We start from the raw sequence: 19,943 nt of genomic DNA on the forward strand, positions 1-19,943 counted from the left end.
GAAGGATATCCTGATGAGATTGTGAGTGACCCCGGTCCTCAATTTACAGCCATAGAGTTTGAAAGTTTTCTTAACCCCTTAACCGTTTTGGACGAGCTGTGCTCGTCCTTGCCAGGCCGTCCCCAAACCGTTTTGGACGAGTGTAGCTCGTCCGCGCTGAATACGTTCTTCCCTCCAGCGTTTCGGACGAGCGGCGCACGTTTGTGGCGTAGCTTGCATTTTTACTCGACAGATGGCAGCACTGACCGCTTAATTTCTTTTTCTTCAACCGCGTAAACTTTTTTTTTCGTAGGGCAACCTTGGTTTTAAAATGGCATCCAGTGGAGGCGACACGTGTATTGCTGGCCCGTCTTCTCGGAAACGGCGCTTTTCTTCGTCGTCATCTTCGTCAGACGATGGTGATTCAGACACTGATGTGTACATTGTTTCAGGGAGCGAGGATGACAGTGATGATGTTGTACTCAGCAGCTCTTCTGATGAAGAAGATGATTGCTCGGAAGCGAACTATGCGAGCGCGCGTCAGTGGATGAAGATCGACGTCACGAACATTCCTACACGACCTCCTCGGTTTCCTTTTCTGGCAGTTCCCGGTAAGACGTTCACTATAAGCTCGCCTGGTGACTTGCTTGAATATATTCAGCGTTTCCTCGATGATGAACTCATTTCAATGGTGGTCGAAGAAACTAACCGCAATGCTGCTGAGAAGGTGAAGGGCTGCGGTCCGTGTGAGCATAGCCGCGTCAAAAAATGGGTGCCGGTGACTGAGGAGGAGATGTGGGTGTTTCTTGGTCTCTTGCTGTTGCAAGGAATTGTGCAGAAGCCACGACAGGATTGGTATTGGTCCAGGAACAAGCTCTTATTCACACCTATTTTCGGAGAGGTGATGAGTGGCAACCGGTTTCAGCTCCTGATGCGGATGCTGCACTTTGCTGATAATTCCAGTATCAGCGACCTTAGCAGTCACCCGCAGCCGAAGCTGCACAAGATATGGCCGTTTCTGGTTCGGTTGTTGAAGAACTATCGCTCAGCCTACGTACCGGAGCGAGACATATCCATTGATGAAAGCCTTATGCTCTACAAAGGAAGGCTTGGCTGGGTACAGTACATTCCCCTCAAGAGAGCCAGATTTGGCCTGAAATTTTTCATGCTTTGTGAGGCGTCATCGGGGTACGTGTGGGATGTTATCATCTACACAGGAAAAGGCACCAACCTCGGCACACCAGCAAATGTCGACCCTACGTCTCCAATGGGAACGAAAGTGGTGATGAAGCTTCTGGAGCCCTTGCTAGGCAAAGGCTACTGCCTGACCGTAGATAATTTTTATACGTCACCAGAGCTCGTCGACCTCCTCCTCCTGAACCGCACAGATGTCTATGGCACAGTCAGAGCAAATAGAAAAGACATGCCTCCCGAATTCCGCACACAGAAGCTGAAAAAGGGAGAGATCCAAGCTTACCAGCGCGGTAAGTGTGTCGCCCTCCAATGGCGCGACAAAAAAGTAGTGACTGTCCTGAGCACTGTGCACAGCGCAAACATGGAGACGTTCAAAGACTCGAAAGGGAGGGACGTGACAAAGCCAAGCATCGTGCGGGACTACAACCACACAATGGGCGGTGTCGACAAGTCAGACCAGATGCTGGCGAACTACCCTGTCCCCAGAAAACGGCAGAAAATATATTACAAGAAGATTTTTCGCCACTTGCTTGATGAGTTGACATTTAACTCCTTTGTTTTGTATCAAAAGGAAGGAGGGAAGATGAACCACCTCGACTTCCGCCTCGCCCTTATTGAAGCAATCTTCAATAGGTACCTCGACCCCGCGCGAAAGATAAAGCGTGGCCGGCCTTCTGGCGTACTTGATCCCATACGACTTCAAGAGAGGCACTTTCCAGCTTACATCCCTCCAACCGAAAACAAGGCAACTCCAACCAGGAAATGCTTCATTTGCTGCAAAAAGCAAGGAGACAAAGGCCGGAAAATTAGGAAGGAAACACGATTTTGGTGCAAGAGCTGCAACAAACCGCTATGCGTGATCCCTTGTTTTGAGATTTACCACACCGTCCCAATGCTTCCTCGGTGAAGCAATCAACTTTTTGTCACCACAACTCAGTGAAAGAGTTCAGAAATCGGTGGCTGTGGTCATTCTTTAATTTTTATTGTTCATTACCAGCAGAAAGTTCCTTTTCTTTTTTCTGAGAAACAATAAACTTGAATATGCTACTTTGACTTCGTGTTTGCTTTAAATATTTTTTTAAGATCGAATACATGCTTTTTATTGCAATAATAATCGAAATCAGGAATAAAAAAAATAAGCAGTTTTGTGGAGAAATTCGTTGATATAAAAAAACGGTGAAGGGGTTAAGGAACGCGGCATCGCCCATGCGTATTCGGCAATCTACCATCCATAAGCCAGCGGTCAAATAGAAAGGTTTAAGGGGGGACGCGGCCTTCGAAAACCGAAAAATGGCGAAAAAGCCTATTTTTGAAAAACAATATTTTTCGGTTGTATGTCTCATAAACTACCTGTTCTGTAATTATCAGCACCTAATTCAACCATAAAGTACAAAAAAAAAACGCTACTTTTGAGGCCACCGCGGCCCACGAAACACACGCAAATGCCGAAATGAAGTCAAACTTCGCGCGCTCCATTCCCGACCCATGCGGCTTGCCCATGCCAACTTGGCGTCGTTTTGACCATGAATTCTTTGTCTCTGTTTTGCCGCCTTGCAAAATGGCATCGTCAGCACGGTTGAGGTGCTATTGGCGTTTTCCCGCGATGCAATGCGAAGCGCTGATTGGCCGGAGCAGCGCATTCAAATCCTGCGGGCTAATGCGCGCCTGCCATTGGCTGCTGCGCGGGTGGCAGCGGTGGCTGCTCCCTTCGATGCCACGCCCGCCGCGCCGTGTCGCTGTTGCCCCTTGCTCCGTCCGCCTCAACAGACGCCTGCTTGCGAGCTGCTGATCACCTTGCGCTATCTTTTAGATTATTTTCTCAGCTTTTTTTTTTTTTTTTTTTACTAGTTCTTTGTTGCACGCGACGCCGGCAACGAAGCCCAAGACAGTGCAGATGTTCGGTGCACAGAAGCGTGATATGCGATTTGTACGAGCATCAAGCTTCCGATCTTCTGCAGCGAGTGCCAACTTTGTAAACACTTGCAGCAGCAGAACTGCGCTGTCGCCTGTCACCAGTCGAGAATCTGACACATTGAGTGTGCCTAGCGCCGCAAGAGCTAATTAGAAGCTCCGTAGGAGCTTTTTAATAAAAATATATGTGTTCAACTTTAAGGCTTGTTATCTCAGAATGAATTTTTTTGCTAGTAGTGGTGCTGGGGAGGGCGATATCTCAAGAACCACACTTCAGATTTGTGTGCCGTTTATTTTTTATTCCGTTCCTGAATGACTTTGCCAGGGTGTAATAAGCTTCTTTTTTTGAAAGCTGGTAATGTTAATTTATCCTAAGCAATTAATTTTAGATTAATGTGGTCATTACTGGATACATCAAATTCAAAGTTGTGTTAAAATTTTTTGGAGGGGTAATTAAAGAAAAGGGCTCCGTAGCCCCCTAGGATATCTATTAAGGGATCATCACAGTGAATTTCAGCTTCCTACGATGTCCTGGCATTTCTCCAGGCTCTTCCTCAGGCATATACATGAACCACCTTATTAGACCTCAATAACTCTAGAGCTAATAAACACATCTTCATGAAACTTTGCAGTTCCGCATAGTTCGGTGGTGTGAACGTACCCTGAAAGTTTCCTCCGGATATTCTAAAAAATAAAAAAGTTGCGTCTCCAGGGTAGCCTCCCCCCTTAATCGGGTACTCAAAGAGTATGTTCAAGTCTGTACACGGGAACGTCGGCTTTTGAAGGAAGCTATCACCGACTACCTCGGAGTCTACCGTTTCACACCGCATGCCACCACAGGAGCGAAGCCTTCCGTCCTTTTTCACAGCCGTCATCCCAGAACAAAACTTGATCTTGTAGGAGGGCCAAGTAAACAGTTTTTCCAATACCCACACGCAGCGATGAAAGCCGTCCGCAACAGAGTAGCACAAAAGCAACAAGCAAGTAAGTCCTACACTGACCGTTGATGAGCTGCGAAGCATTCTCCGTTAACAAAGGGTCAATCGGTTTGAATCAGGTTGCCAGGTCATGTGCCTAAGGGCGCTTTGAGCTATTAAAGCCCATTCACCATTGTTGACCAATGTGGCCAAGACACCTACAAGCTTAATGATGGCCGCACTTGGAATCGGGATCGGCTAGTGCCCTGTCCTCGACCAGTCACACCACCTACAGTTGCAAGAAGCTGTTTGCCTGAAAACGTAACACCGTTTGGCGAGCCACAGCAGGAAAGCTATGACCCACCTCTGCAGCCATCTGTTCGGACACCAGATGAAAGGGACGTTCAAGAACTGAGGCGTTCGACAAGGCAACGAAGACCACCATCGTGGTTTAAGGACTATCATAAATATTGAGTGCTTATAGTGTTTCCAGTTGTTAATTTGTTAAGTAACTCTTTTTGAGAGGGGAAAATGTGGTATTCAGCAGTTGTGTTTATATAACCTAGATGGCGCTAGGCACGCGCCTTATCACGTCAGCTGACGCCTGCATCTGTATATATATGCTCATCACGGACTAATAGAAAAGGGTGTTGTTCGAGGTACAGCCTGGGCCGTACTTCGCGGTTCTCTGGCAGCCGCGGCGCAGTCAGGCAGGGCACGACGGCGTATACAACAGAATTATCAGCTGCAATCGTGCGGTATGCTGCTCGAATTGATCCATTTTTCAGTGCTTATTTTGAAATGAGCAGAATGTCAGAATTTATTAATGTTATTATTAATTATGCTTTGCGTTGGGGCCCCTTTGGCTTCATTTCACTTCATGACTTGGTGCGAACCTAATCACCAAAGTATAAATATAAAAGTCAAGAAGCAAAAAATTTGTGTCAGTATTCCTTCAACTATCCCTGCCTGCTGCATTATGCATTTAAGCATATGTATTAAATCTCCAGTGGTTTCTAAACTTTCAAGCTGCAATGTGTCAAGGTTTGCTTAAAATTTAATAAGAATTACCAAATATTGTGGCTGTAATTAGGGTTTCTACCAAGTTGACATGTCCAAATTCCCTGAGTTTTCCAGGTTCTCCCTGAGCACCATTGCAAAATTCCCTGAATGAACCCGAACTTTGTTTTATGTAAAGACAAGCTGACACCATGTTGCCTGATGCTGTCACTCTCTAGTAAGCATGTTGAAACAAAAAAAATGACTTAATCCAGTTTGAATAGTAAGGAGTAATATCTATTTTATTTAAAAAGAAAACAGAGGGCACAGCAAAAAAAATGGTAAAACCCATTCCAAATTGAGTCGAACATTTTTGAATACGAATGAAAAGGAGATGCATACATAAGTAAATATTTTTGAATATGAGCTATTTCTATCAACTGATAGCAACCTCATCGGTATGAGGCCTGAACTTTGTCACAACTAAGATTCTCTCTCAGCAGCTGGAAAGCCAACCTCAACTGTCCTGACATACTCTCAGCCTGTGCACAACATCTCAGTGTTGGCTTTCACTGCTTTAAAAAGTTTATTTTGGTTTGAATGAGGGACATCTGCATCTCGGCGTCAGCCAACACTTTGTTTCTTGAGCTCAAGCTCCTTCAAAGAGGCGGCAGCACGCTTTCTTTCCCGTTAATTCCTCAGTGCGTTGGTCCTTTCTGTTCTCATCCTCCTCCTGCCACGTGTTCACCCCATGGATCATTTGAAGCACCCTCTTGGTCAGTTGTACAGTCAACGTCCAATTTTTCTGACTCCCTAGGACCGCAAAAACACCCGAAAAATCGGGCAGTCCTAAAAAAATGAATGCATGTCTTTAACTGCCCTTAAGGGCTAAAATTGCCACAGGCACGTCCGAAAAAGCTCGTAAGGCCTGCCTTAAGAGCTTATTACGCATATCAGTGCTCGTACTGTGACAGGAGACGGGGGTGCACGCGTGTATAATTAAGGAATACATACTGTGCCCCGTAACAATTGCCCCTTCCCACGCTTGTTATCCTTCACCGCGTAACCCTACTGTACTAAGGCAAAGCTAACTTTCGGAGACTAGCATTGCGCAACGCGCTGTGCTCTGCGAGCTTCGAAGCCAATCGCGAGGATTACAAAGGCGGAGTCGGTGTCATTGCTGACAGTGGCAAATTCTTTCAATGAAAAACACAGCACTGCACAGCAAGAAGCTTAATAGAGAACGTATAAGCAGCTAGGCCTAACGTTGCCGCGGTGGTGGCTACGGCAGCCAGTGGATCTGCGTGCTAGAGTGCCGGTTCGAGGCGCCGAGATAATCAAAATGGCGGCCGTGGTGGCTTTGATTAATGCCATTTGAGACCTGCAGTCAGGGCAATATACATTGACTATATGGAGTACGTGGCGGTGCCGCAAAGCCGTGCGAATTATCAAGCATGTCCGAAAAATCGGGCGTCTGGAAAATCGTTCTTCAACTACCCTGGCAATACCTCATGCTGATGACGTGGCGTCAATGACGATTCATTGCGATTCCTCTGTTACTGGAGCCAGCATCAACACTACTTTCGTTCCCTTTCAATAAACTTACAGCTAATTTTCTCTGATGGAAGCACAAATTTCCCAAGTTTCCCCTGAGTATTTCCAGACTATTCAAATTCCCTGAGAATTCCCGGTTTTCCCAGTTTTCCCGGTTGGTAGACATCCTGAGTGTTAATGAAATACAAGCAGCAGGCTTACCAGCAATTTGGCGACAACTTCTTCACCGGTGAGGAAAAGCACCGTAGCCAAGCGAATTCCCGCCTTCATATGCCGCACCTTGTAGGCCGGCTGTGGCTGACCCAGGGCAGCTTTAACACTAAGCCCCTCTTCAACCCAATCCAGCAGTGTGTTAGCTGCAGCTGCCAATATAAAAGAAGCAAAAAATACAAGGTTTACACTGCCACTGATGTTCACAACATATAACTCATGTGCAGACAAGTGCAGCAAGTTGGGCAGGTTGGTAAAGTTGCATGGTGATGGATAAAACAAGCAACTTGCTTGTCTACATTTTGCTTTGCGCTGCTTATCCATCATCATGTGCAGACTAGGCCCATACAACTCCATCAAGAAACATAAATAAAAGGAAAAGAATTGACATAAAGGAGCCCTGCTTATGTTAAAGCTCACACATTGCTGAACAGAACTGATTTCCAATGTAGCACTAACTGCAATAACAGCACACACGTTCATACATTTGAAATTATATACTAGTCATAATTTGCACCATGTTAGCTAGACGTGCAGTATTAGATGACTCCCCAACAATTCCGACAGAATGGAGGGATGCTAGATACATATTACTAGATATATATTAGTCTTCTCATATGCTATCTTTCATCAGCATCTGAGGTGCAGGACTACTGGAGAATGAAACAGTGCCTAGGAGAAATTTGATGAATGAATATACAAATATTAATGAACACCTGCCAACCTGTGACTTTATAATTTGTAAAGCCCCAGGGACACAATAGCTAGAGGGTCCAGCAGTACGCATTTTTGTTAATGCTTGTACTGGGCACACACCTTTTGAGGTATACATATGCACTTTATTAACTATGATTTACCTTTAGATGCAGCACACAAGGAACTAACTTGGAACAGCAAATATATATATATATATATATATATATATATATATATATATTACAGGAACTTTTTCAGTGATTCTGCTTTTGACGATTTCTCCTGCTTCAGGAATATGTTTGCCTAAACCTGTGACAGGACAATGATTATGCTAGTGGCCATGATATCAGTCACTTTCTCTAGCATGAAATTTTAAAATGAAATTTTTTTACTATGGAAAGCTAACCAACCAAAGTGCCCAACCCTACGGCAGCTAACCAGTAAACCCTATGGCCATATGGAACGTTTTAAAAGACTCTTTTCTATCATTAGTCACAATCGTATTAGTGTAGTGCTATCCTGGAAACATTGATAGATGGACACAATATCCACCAGCATTGCTTAGCCATGCCATTCGTTGCTTGTCACATGAACCTTTTTTTACAGTGTAAAATGCCCTTAAAATGTGCAAACACATAGAAAATATAATTAACACTTTCTTAAAAATAATGTATGATGCACTTGATAACAGCTAACACACATACACCAATCTGTAATCAGGTCAAGGAATTCCAACTTTAGCACCTAAGTTTCATAGTAGATTGACATAGCTAACAGTTTTACACAACTTTCTGGGCCGATTTAAAATTATAGTTCTCTTGTGAACCACTAAAACAGTTTTTTTAATTCTATCCGAAGAAGGCTTCTTTGTTTTCATTCCCCCGTAATCGTTACACTTTGGTCAGCTGTCTGACTCATCAAGCAAGCAAAGCAACCCATTTCACGATGGCAAAAAAGCAACTTGACACAGGGCAGCTGTCACACTCTGCAATGAGCCACCAACGTTCATTAGGGCTCAGGCAGTTTAATGGGTATACTAGGCCAGGACAGCAAGTTTGATCATTGCAAAAATGTTTTAGTGTACAAGCCAGACCCAAGAAGAAAAAAAAACAATACTTAGTAAGACTGTGAATTAATACCAGCGAATTCAGTAATTAGATTATAAGTGAAGAATACATTGTTATGCAGCTCATGACAACACATCATTTTGATTCACGAAGATTACATCAGTATTTAAAATTGTGTCGAGCAGCAGCTAAGTCATTTGCAGATGCATTTTGCACATCCTATATTACCTTTAATATATACATCAGTATTTAAAACTGTGTCCAGCAGTAGTCAAGTTATATACAGATGCATTTTGCACATCCTACAATACCTTTAATATATTTTCATGCAAGGGCCACACGCAACAAGCCAGAACTTTATGCATGCTCTTAAAAAATATGTTCTTGCCACCATATGCAACAATCTTGAGAAACCTTTATTTTAGCTTTGTTTGCAATTTATTAGTCATGGCTGGCTTGTAATGGTGGTGTGGAGCTGTCACAGTCTCACGTTCATTGGAAGCACACTGTATAAAGGTAAAGCCACCCTCAGACACGGGCTCAGCCATTATGCTGCGCCTAAGGTTACACGATGAAAGAACAACCATGGTTTTCATATGAACAGGGGTGTGATAGTCCAGAGCCATTTTGTAGCAATTTACGGTGTAGATGAAATTCCATTTTGCTTTAATCCCCACCTCTTCGATGACGCTGATAAACTGCTATTATGCAGTAAAAGACTGCTCTCATGTACCGAGTTTTGGTTCATTGGCACTGCATGCACTATTCTCCCACCGCTAACCCAGTGAAAATGCAAAACAGTGGTCAGAAAAGAGGAGTAGAATGGTTGACAATGAAAAAGGAAAGAGGGAGCTTCAACAAGTGGCGATGGGGTTCTCTTAGAATTAGTAAAACTTTAGATGGTGGAGAACCTTGCTTTGAGGTGTGGCTTCACGTCAGTGCCAGGGACGCTGCCGTGAAGCCACACCTCAAGGTGAAATTTGCAGATAATCCACACCCTGACATTGCTGTTAAATTTTCCACACTTGCTATGCGGGTTATATGATCAAACATATGGCAGTACTTGCACCTCTGATTGGCCTTACAACACTAAGATACTGTACAGCAGCCACTAACACAATAAATGCGGAGTGCATGACAAAATTACGAATGCAAAGCTAGTTAATCATATAAATTACACTACTGCTGTGCATGTGAATCCTATGGCACTCATGCGCACACTGCAACCAAAACTAGCAAAGTGATAGGGCAGGTGGCAAAGGAATATGCAGGCTGCGAAGACAACAGGAGGAGCACCCTCGTAAGGAGGGATGTCACTACCTTTATTTTATTTGGGTAGGGGGGGGGGGGGAGCAGGGTTACATAAAGGCGGCTGTGGAGCCCAGAACTTTCCAGAATAAGGCCAGGCTTGGCACATAGTGAGAGAATTGCCTATAAGTTATGTCAGTTTAGCGTTACGGGTGCATGAAGAAGTGCTGCACTGTAGTACACTTTTAAAAGATATCCCCTCAAGTGTGACACAACTGCTTTGCACTTGTTACCAATAGATGGCCGGTGTAGAAGGCATTGAAATTCCTAGGCACGAGTCAATCGCCATTAAGTAGTAATGGGACATTGTCATGGTGCTGTTTTGCTTTAAGATATCAAAAACTACTTCATTCAGGTAATGTCACATCCCACAAAACATAGAACCTCAAGAAAACTCCTCGAAGTGACTTGAAAGTGATGCAGACATCTTGGTATGTTACTTTATTTATTTATTTATTTATTTATTTATTTATAAATGGAACATTGAATAAACATTAGTGGCATGCGATTTTTGAAAGCATTTTAAAAGCTTCCACCTCAACAGCATACTTAGATAGTGTTTTTCATAGAAATACTTCTTTCTACATTGTATGTTTATGTTTCTAAACTTGTAAAAAAGTTTTAGAAAAGAAAGGTGTCTTGTATAGAGTTCCATTGCCTTGATTCTCCACGCAGACTGAAGCCCTTGCATTTAATTGTTTTTAGCAAAATCGAATTTGTGATTTGCATGATTAAGGTCACCTAGTAAGTGGAAAAAATTAAGGACGTAATTATGCCAGACAAAGAAAATCTATGGTTCTTGCGACAGAAATGTTTATAGTACATAGACCAGAGCTCTTTGCCATTCTCCATGTGAATATGTGTAGAGAATACTCATTTGCAGACATTCCCTGTGACATGTACCTCAGAAGAACAGGCTGATTGGCTAGTTCCTATTGCATCATGTGATGTGCCTCAGATTCAATGCAGACCTTGCTCTGCTGCAGACAGTATAACGTATCAGAGTTGCTGTTGTTGTGTGACCCAGTTTATGTGAGCGCTGCAAAATGTAGGACGACTTCTCACATTGCTATATTGGCTAATTACTGTGTAATTGTCCCATCGTATATGCTTCTTTCAAATGAAGGATGCGGGTCAGCTCAACGAAGAGGGGATGCGGGAGATGTACACGTGGAAAGAAATGTACCATAGTTAGCTGCACCATAAGAGAGCCACCGAAGGTGCACCCTCACTCGGAACAAAAGGGAAGACGGTTCGAGCTGAATGGGAAGCATTTGGGGAGAAAGGCGTTAAGAGAAGACAAGAGGGTGTGGTTGAACCCATTGCTACCACTAGATGCCCTTGGGCTTCCCAGATGTCCCGTTGACATTCTCGGTCACTACTGTAGCTTGTTTATGGGCCTTATCGCCGGAGAGGGAGGCGTATTCATGGAAATTGTGCAAATCGATACACGGTCACCCGGTTTCAGTGTCACTGTTTGGCATCTGCGTATTCCTTATGAGTATGCCTGAGAAAACGGAGATAATTTTATGAGCACTTAGCCGACTGCGACCAAGAGATGCTTTTGTCTGCGATGGCCATTGGGTCACAATGTGTTCAGGGCATTCAAGCAACCTGGCCTACAGCTGCACGGGGTGGCCAAGTTTTCTTAGCGCTAGCAGGGCAGCTCTCTGTCAGTCGCCTATATCGTCAATAGATGTGGCTTCTTGGGAACATTCTCGCAGCTAGCGTGCCAGCTTCTTGCAGGAAATGTTTAACCCATGGGCTTGTGCATAGACAAAATGGAACGACACGGGAACTTTATGGGTACACATGCGAGCTCAAGCCTGGCCTCTGGTGCCAGAAGACATCAAGGCCAATACTCGGTGTCCAGCGTAGGGGAGAGCGAGATGAAACGTGTCTTTTAGTGAACCTACCCCCTTGCGTGTTGTAGGTTATGCCACTGTTTTGACCAATGCCATGTCCCTCATGAAGGCTTTGGTGCTATTAACCGGTTGCAATGGTGTGAACCCCCATCTGTGATTGGCTGGTTTACGACACTTTATGCAACTGAGGGTTTAAAGGGTCGTGTTTTGGTTGTGTGAGGGAGAACGGAGGCTCGAGCTTGGACTTGGACAGACGCCTTGGCATTTGAATACAGTAAAAGCTCGTTAATTCACTACTCGTTAATTCGAAATTTCTGGTAATTCGAATTAGTTGCCGCGGTCCGTCCCACAATGTATTGAAAGCAATATGTGACACATCCTGCTAATTCACACTGAAATCCACACCGCCACCGATAATTCGAACTCCGCATCATCGTGGATGGGGAGAGTGCTAGTGCGCGGGAGCACGCTGGCGTCGCCGCGCGGGTCGCGCAGCTTTTGCTTTTTCGATCAGCGGCAAGGACGATAACACCCTCGCCGCGCGCCATGTTCTTTGCGTACGAGCGTGCGAGGGTGAGCCGGCGAACGCGGCTCAATCTCGCGTGCGCGAGAGGGGAAGGTGGGGCGGAGCGCGCCCTCTCTGTCGCGCGCGAGGCAGGGGGGTGAGGCGAGGGAGGGACCGGGGGACGATCTTCGGCGGCTGAGGCGGCTGCTGCTTACGGCGCGGCCATGCGGCCGCCGCATCTTGAAAGCGATCTGTGACGTGGCCAAAGTGCGCGCCCGCGTGGACCTCGTCTTCAAAGCGATCTGCGACGTTTGCAGAGTGCGCGTATTGCCGGTAGCTTCATATGCGATGTGCTTGCTACGTTTCGTTCGCGTTAAAGCGAGGGCTATACGAACGTCAATTCGCTCGCTGCTACTGCTGCGTGCCCTCACTCCAGCGTTTTTCAGCGAGTTTCCGCGGTCATCGAGCGAGATGCGTTCAAGCTCACCTGTGCGCGCGTGACACAGTGCTTGTTAATTTAGTTAGTAAGCGAATGCTTACAAGTTTATACGGCCGATAAAACTATTATCCTTACTTCGTATAGCTATCTACTAATTTTCTATCGCAATCGATGCTTCGCTTCTCGCGCGAGACGGATACTTTTTTTTTTTTTTCTCTGCCCCAGTCAGCGCGACGAACGCGCGGATGGAGCAAGAGCCATCTCGACGTCGGGCGCGTCGGACCGCACTGGCCGCGTCCGGTTACGTTGGCTGCGCCAGAGCTTCGAAGTATAGACGTTGTTCACGCCACGTCAGACTATATACGAGCCTTAACCGAGCGATTTTTTTCTCCGACTTTCATTAGTTCGAATTTTGTATAATTCGAATTTTCATAGCATCCCCGCGGAATTCGAATTAACGAGCTTTTACTGTAGAGCGTCTTTTTACCAGACAACGGCCCTTCTTTCATGCTGCCCTGTCATCAAGGGGCGGCGACTTCGGACCTTAAACAGCTTCCCTCCTTAACTAGTGTTGAGGCTAGCAGAGAATAAAGGGAAAGGAAATTAACTGCTGCCAAGCCAATTGAGTGGAATATGATGGTGTGTCAACTAAGCTCCTTTGTCATCTTATAACCCAAGTGATTGCGAATCACTCATGTCTACTGGACACACACTTATAAAAAATGTGGAAATCAACGCAGTTCTCTGCTCTACCTGAGCCCAGGGAAATGTGAGCAGACTGGACCGTTAGCGACACTGAGTTAGAATGCTCTAGTAATTCTCAATGGCCAATAATCATGCCCACAATAGACAAACTTGCAATCCTACCCTCTAGTTCCTTGTTCCTAAAGAGTTCAACCAGCGCATCAGCACTCAGATGGACAGCAGCATTTTCCATTGCCTCAACCCACCTGAAAAAATAAAATGTGACATAATATAGTAAACAAATTATTGCACGAAGCCAAATATATTCATAATGTGTAAACAGACAGGTATGTTCAGATAAGTGCAGTCAAGTATATTTGGTGACCATTTTTAATTTGATCAAAAAGTTATATTTTCCTGAATGACTGCTGAAGGTGCATGATCCTATCAGCTTTCTGAGAAAATTTTTTTTTCTTCCCTGAAAAAACATGCATCCTACCCTCAGTGAAAAGAGCATTCTGCTTTTCATGCCAAAATCATAATTCAGTTAACTCTCAAATTAAATGTGATGGGGAAAAGTCGCGAAATAATTAGCAATAAATTACTATTACAACAATTACTACCACAAAAAGTTAGGAGTTGGATATTGAGCAAATAAATCCTTAATATAGAATATTGAGCAATGTTGATTGCATTTTACATTTTTCAATTTCCTTTCTTTTCTCTCACCCATGCAAGTCAAGGTTTTAAAATTTTGGCAGCACATTGCCACATAACTAACGAAAATTTGTGACTAATTTGTTTGCCCTGGTTGGCTGTAAACTACAGTAGGAAGTACTCAAGTGTGGGCATGTTAACGATAAAAATTAGTTTTTAAGACATACAAAATTTTCTCCATACTTTCCCACTAACACAATCTGCAGAATAAATAAGAATGTCACTCAGTTCACATTGTTTGGCTTTTTCCCATTAACATCACAAAAGGGACAATAATGCACACTCCAGATCAACAAAGTCCTACCCTTTTAGGCTTACAAGTTACAAGCTCTCAATTTACAACCCTTCTCAGGAATAGTGTTATCATTATACCTTTGTGATTTATAACAGATGTGGAAAGCAGACATGCATGCACTGTTCTTCAGGGAAGTGAAAGCAAGCACAAAAAAAGAAAAACAGGCTAACCAGACTTTAGAGACAGTCTATGGAAGTAGTTCAACATGTCCAATGGTTCGATCTCACATGCATCTGCAGCTACCTCAGCATGCACACATCTGTGCTTTCAGGGCAACACATTACGGCAGACATTCTAAAAAGCATAGTTCAATGTGTGATCTATTACTGCAATGAACATTTGTTTGGGAATGCACAACTGGAGCCAATCCCACATCATGCTATCCCAAAACAAGATTTAAAGCATGTGGCTACAACTGCCCTTTTTTTTTTACTAGCAATCAAAAGTACACCATATGGTTTCCTGGCTCCAAATTTCTTGCAACCTTAACGAAAAATCGAAGTGAATTATTCACTGCTATCACTGTTGCCATAAAGCTGTCATTAAAATAAGCAGTAGCTATAGCAAAAGAAAGATTACAAAATATGATACATGCAAAAGAAAACTCACTTTTCAGTATGCTCTCGATCTGTGAATGCTGACAAGCTCTCAAACACTTTCAGGGCTTCTTCTGACACATCAGCCGACGTCTCACCTCGTTTGGCTTTCTCTATTTCATAAGGTGTTAAGCTTGGATCTTTAAAATACTGAACAGGGGAAACAAATAAAAATCCATCCATGATGTCAGTGAACAGGTCTATTACTGCTTTAAACATGCAACTACCTTGAGCATGCATGACTTCTAGTTACCTTCAGAGGAGAGAGCTCACATTGGAAAGGATCAAAAGGTGACAGGTATTTCCAAGAATCATCATAGCCAACCTGAAAAATTACAGAAATATTTCTAATACCATGCAGTAGCCAACAAGAAATCTATGTTCAAGAGCACCATTTCTAGTCTTGAGTTATTCAAACTATTAAAATAGAGATGACTTACATAAGTGGCAAAAGATTCACTCAATGTAAACCTAAAGGCAACTAAAATTATTAAAATGGATGCTATAGTAGTGCTATTTGAGTTGATCTGAGAACTAAGATGAAAGAAGCCTACAAGCATACAAGCTGTGCCCATTGACATATTTATTTAATGAAAGGAAAAGGTACCAGAGTAGATTTCAACATGAGACACTCGTCCCTTTGTTATAATGAATACAAAGCAATAAAGCAGAAGCCAGGAAAATTATTTCTCTTAATAATGCCCAAAACAAATTTTTTAAGTTGTGTTATTGATTCTTTTTGATAGCACTCTGCTCTTCATATGCACAAACATGAGCTATATTTTATGCACTTTCTATCAGTGTGTACAGTTCCAAGTCCAGCACAACAAGCACTGTTTCAATGAAGTTTACCCCACAACGAAAAACCTAATTCCTGCTCAGTGACCCACAGGAGCTAATCAGTAAAACTGCACAAAAACATATTTCGGTGCCCATTTTGCTTCAACAAAATTGTTGCAAGGCAGAATGTTCTCTTACTAGCTCGCTAACAATAAGTTGTAATGAACTTGCATCCCAGTGCTTTGCAAGAAAGAAAGTATCAAAAACCATATTTTGATTGTAGCACAAATGAACATCCATTATTTTCAAGCATAAAAATCATACAGTAAAAGATGAAAACTCAACCCCCGTGAGCCTGCATGGTGGTGTCGGGATACCCATGGAGGTGGCCATGTGCTTGAGTGGTCGCAGTGAACACAGACTGACTGCCATATTTGTGGTTCCAATAAACATTTTCCAATTCTCTACAAGTTGGCTACACTGAAAAGCTCTACAGGCTTCCAAACACTCTCGTTTACAGAAACACTTTTGCACTTATACTCAAAAGCAAAAGGTGAATGCTACCCTGTCTTGGGAGCTGCTTGCATATTGAGCTTTGAAGTATCACTGATTGCTTTGCACACCACTTGTGGTGAGAGGCCATTGAACGGAGCTATACCTGCAACCTCATTCTGCAGAACTGGTGCCAAACCTACCCAGTGCCTAACCGTGACAGCACCAAATTTTCCACAACATTAGTACACAGAGAAGAAAAAATTCCGCAGATCCCATACACTGTAGTAATCGGCCGGCTCGACACTTCTCTATGGCTTCCATCAAACTCTCAATACTGAAACAATGGTGCTTTCGCAGCACAGGCAGAATTGCAAATGCAGGTGTATGTACTGAGAAGTACGAAATATAATGCTTGATGTTTAATGTATATAAAACTCTTTGGAAAGACATTAACAATTGCACCGTGCAATCGAGACGTTAGTAAATGCTCTTTAAGGTTGCATGGAACTATATGAATGCCATTTGTGATGTACTGGCCAACGTTACAACACAAGTGCTTCGTGTCCAAACTCCTCCTTGCTAATGACACAGACGTTCTTTGAGCTTTTTCCCTCTCTGCGCCCAAGCTGTGTGAGACAGCCTGCAATGTTTACTCAATGAGACACCATAACCAAACAAACAGAAAGTCTGTGAAGTTAGGTCCACATGCTATACCTCAGCAAATGTAATGCAATAGCATCATCAGGATCAGCTCACTCATGCTCTTTATTGCACTGCCTGCAAGACAGGCCCAAACTACCAACCACATTAACCCTTTGAGGGTCGATTTTTTTCGCCATATGCGACCGCCTAGGGTCGATTTTTTTATTGCAAATTCTAATTATTCTTAAGGACTTATATCAAAAAAAATTTATCGCAATTTTTCTAGGGTGACCGTAAAGTGAGAAAAAATATTTTGCGTTGGTTTATATATATGTACTCTTCATTCATGAATAACAACAATAAAAAAGGAAATAAACTTATAAGAATTAAGAATGTGATGCATTTTTATACACATAGTTCGAGGCCTTGAAAATGCGCGCATGAGAATACTTCGCAAGGCTCAAATGTTCTTGCTCTTACACTAATACATACATCCATAGTGTAATCGAACTGCGTAGGTGCGCGCACTCAAGAAAACTGTTTGGTTGTGTGCCCGTCAAAAAAGAACGTGTGACAAACTTCTGCCAATCTTCATCTTATCGCCAACCAGAGGCAATTAGTTCTCGCGAATGTCAAAAAAAAGAAGAAGTAACGGAAACGCATGCACGGTGGCTCCTTCCTATGTGCACCCCTGTGAGCACTAAACGAGCGAGAAAGAGGCGGTCGCCTTTTGAGCAATTAGTAATGAGATAGCCATCAGTTTTGCAAGCGCAAGAAGCCGAAATCGCCCGTGGAACAAAACCCGAACCGCCGCCCGCGCCAATGCGCAAGCTGTAGTATATAGATGCACGGGAGCAAACTAGCTCTAAAACAAACCATGCAACAAAAACAGAGAGAGGGAGGCACGAGAAAAAAATTCCCTGTATTCCCACATAGTGGCCGCACATGACAGAAAAGAAAAAGTTAGGAAATTGGCGCGCTTTTTAAACGTACAGACGACGCTGTAAATAACGGCATCGACCATTTTTGGACTTGTTCGCGGCGCCATATATTTACGCCATTGACCCTCAAAGGGTTTTTTAAAACCCTTTTGAGGAAACATATTGTGCATTGGTGTTAGGAGTGGCCCACAGAGTCACCACTTCTAATTAGTCTGCAGAGTCAGCCAAGTTTGCTTGTCCCCAGGATCAACGCACTTTAATCAATGAGACACACAACACGCAAAAATGGGAGGTGGGCAAAGAAAACATTGTTTTAAAAACAAATTATTCAAGGCATTTTGACAGCTGCACCAAGCTTGACCATTAGCACCCAGCACTGAAGGTAACAACGTCTGTGGACAAGAGTTTTATAAAGGCTGCCAAGTTTTCCTGGGTTGCCAAATTATAGTAGGGCAGGGAAAAGGGCCATTGTAGCACAAAATATATCTGACATTGCGGGACATGTCCCATAATCGACAAGCTACTGCGAAATTCGCAGGACACAAAAAAAAATAGAAACAGACCTTCACAGTTGTGAAATTCATAACTAGACTGGGCATCAAAGCCTATGAGCATGCTATGTTTCCAGATTCATCATTTACTGCTTTTTTTGCTTTTGTCGATAGCACTGCCATAACGAAATTCTCACAGACGATAAGCTACTTCTTGGCAACTTGGTCATTGCATGTTTCAACAAGTTTAGTCCTTTGAATCCTTTGAAAATTAGAGGGTAGACAGCATACGTTGTTCGTTTAGGATAAGGTGCCGAGTGAGTGCACACACAGCCCGACACCCTAATCACTTGCATTATAATTTCTTTGGGCCACGTCATTTGCCTTATTTACAGAGTTATAAATTTTCAGCTTATCACAAGCCTTTACAGAAGCGAATGCTACCCACTACCATGAGCACAGAAATTGGTGAACATCTGTTCAGCGCATCAGGCTGTCACATGCGAACTCATGACACGACAGCAATCTTTGCAACACATGTACACATGGTGACATCATAAGGCCTGCTAAGACTACGGTGAAGGTGCAAGCAGTGTTCCATCAAACACCAGAGCACAGTCAGGCAGGTGGGAATTGATGCAAATGTAGGCTGCCACTCGACAGCACAACAATGCATACAAGTCTAAGAGCTAACCAAACACAACAGGGCAGCTCTAGATGGACAATGCAATCATAATTGGTATAGTATGCTTCTGTGCCAGTGCAACACCCACTTCAAACACAGTGAGGTCATGCAAGCACATGGCCACACCAGCTCTTTGCTGCAGATGCAGCAAAAGCCTCAGCCATCACCTAATGTAGGTCCTGGATTTACAGCTTGCAGTAACTCTAGTGTGACACTCATATTTCATTTACTGTTCGCCAATTTCTGAGCTAGATATGTTTGTTCTTGCTTTTTTTCTCTCTCAATACTTTTTGTTTATGATTTAACAGAAAGTTGTACACCCCCAGTCAGACAAAAAGATTTACTGACACTTTGAGCAAATGTCCCTTTGGCAGCATGCTGCTACAAGGTAAAGGAAAGTGTCACTTGGAATCCACTTCTTGCATTGCGCTGTGGCAGCACTTAACAGAAGCCGGGAGAAATAATATAGTTGACATCGAGCCACCACGACAGCAGTCAGGCTGGTTCCATGAAGCGAGCTGAAAGCGGCACTAAAAGGAAACGCTTAAGTTTAGACCGATATAGCATCCTTTCAAAGCTTTAATTTCTGAGATGCACGTTTATTGGTTATGCCAAATAGGCAATAAGTGCTGACCCTTTCAATACAGTAACGTAAACAACCACCTTGGTCAGAAGCCAGCAGTGTCAATCAGCGCTTTAGCATGCTACTCGCTCTATAAATAAGCCATCATGCAAGCACATGGTTTACTTAACATTGTTTTATTCTACATGCAAACTGCATGCGCAACAACGAATATACGAAGAGCGAGAACCACCTATACTAAAATGCACAGTAACAAACTGTACTATATGGTCCCCCACTCGCCAATATCAAAGGAGCCAGTCTGCACGTACTGGTGCATATCAGAGTGATACAACACTTCTCATATGTGCAAATCAGTGTTGTGTACCGTTTTGACATTATTTATGTGGT

At 43.5% G+C, this 19,943-nt stretch overlaps 2 protein-coding genes across 9 annotated transcripts in view; one reads left to right on the forward strand and one right to left on the reverse strand.

The window, feature by feature from the left end:
- The window catches only part of vir (VIR_N domain-containing protein), a 353,139-nt gene that overhangs the window by 242,504 nt on the left and 90,692 nt on the right, over nt 1-19,943 (reverse strand). For all 8 annotated transcript variants that reach the window (XM_055062055.2, XM_055062056.2, XM_055062054.2 and 5 more), the window contains 4 exons: nt 15,190-15,261; nt 14,950-15,086; nt 13,512-13,594; nt 6,756-6,916 (listed from right to left, as the gene is read on the reverse strand). In XM_055062055.2, the coding sequence (XP_054918030.1) occupies nt 6,756-6,916; nt 13,512-13,594; nt 14,950-15,086; nt 15,190-15,261 (453 nt within the window). The remainder of the gene's footprint in view (nt 1-6,755; nt 6,917-13,511; nt 13,595-14,949; nt 15,087-15,189; nt 15,262-19,943) is intronic.
- LOC126544255 (piggyBac transposable element-derived protein 4-like) lies at nt 68-2,226 on the forward strand. The gene has a single exon (XM_055062058.2). It carries the CDS (start codon nt 311-313, stop codon nt 2,078-2,080), a length of 1,770 nt encoding a protein of 589 aa, XP_054918033.2. The 5' UTR covers nt 68-310; the 3' UTR covers nt 2,081-2,226.

This window comes from Dermacentor andersoni, chromosome 1 (genome assembly GCF_023375885.2).
Source record: "Dermacentor andersoni chromosome 1, qqDerAnde1_hic_scaffold, whole genome shotgun sequence".
In the NCBI taxonomy this organism is placed as follows: domain Eukaryota; kingdom Metazoa; phylum Arthropoda; class Arachnida; order Ixodida; family Ixodidae; genus Dermacentor; species Dermacentor andersoni.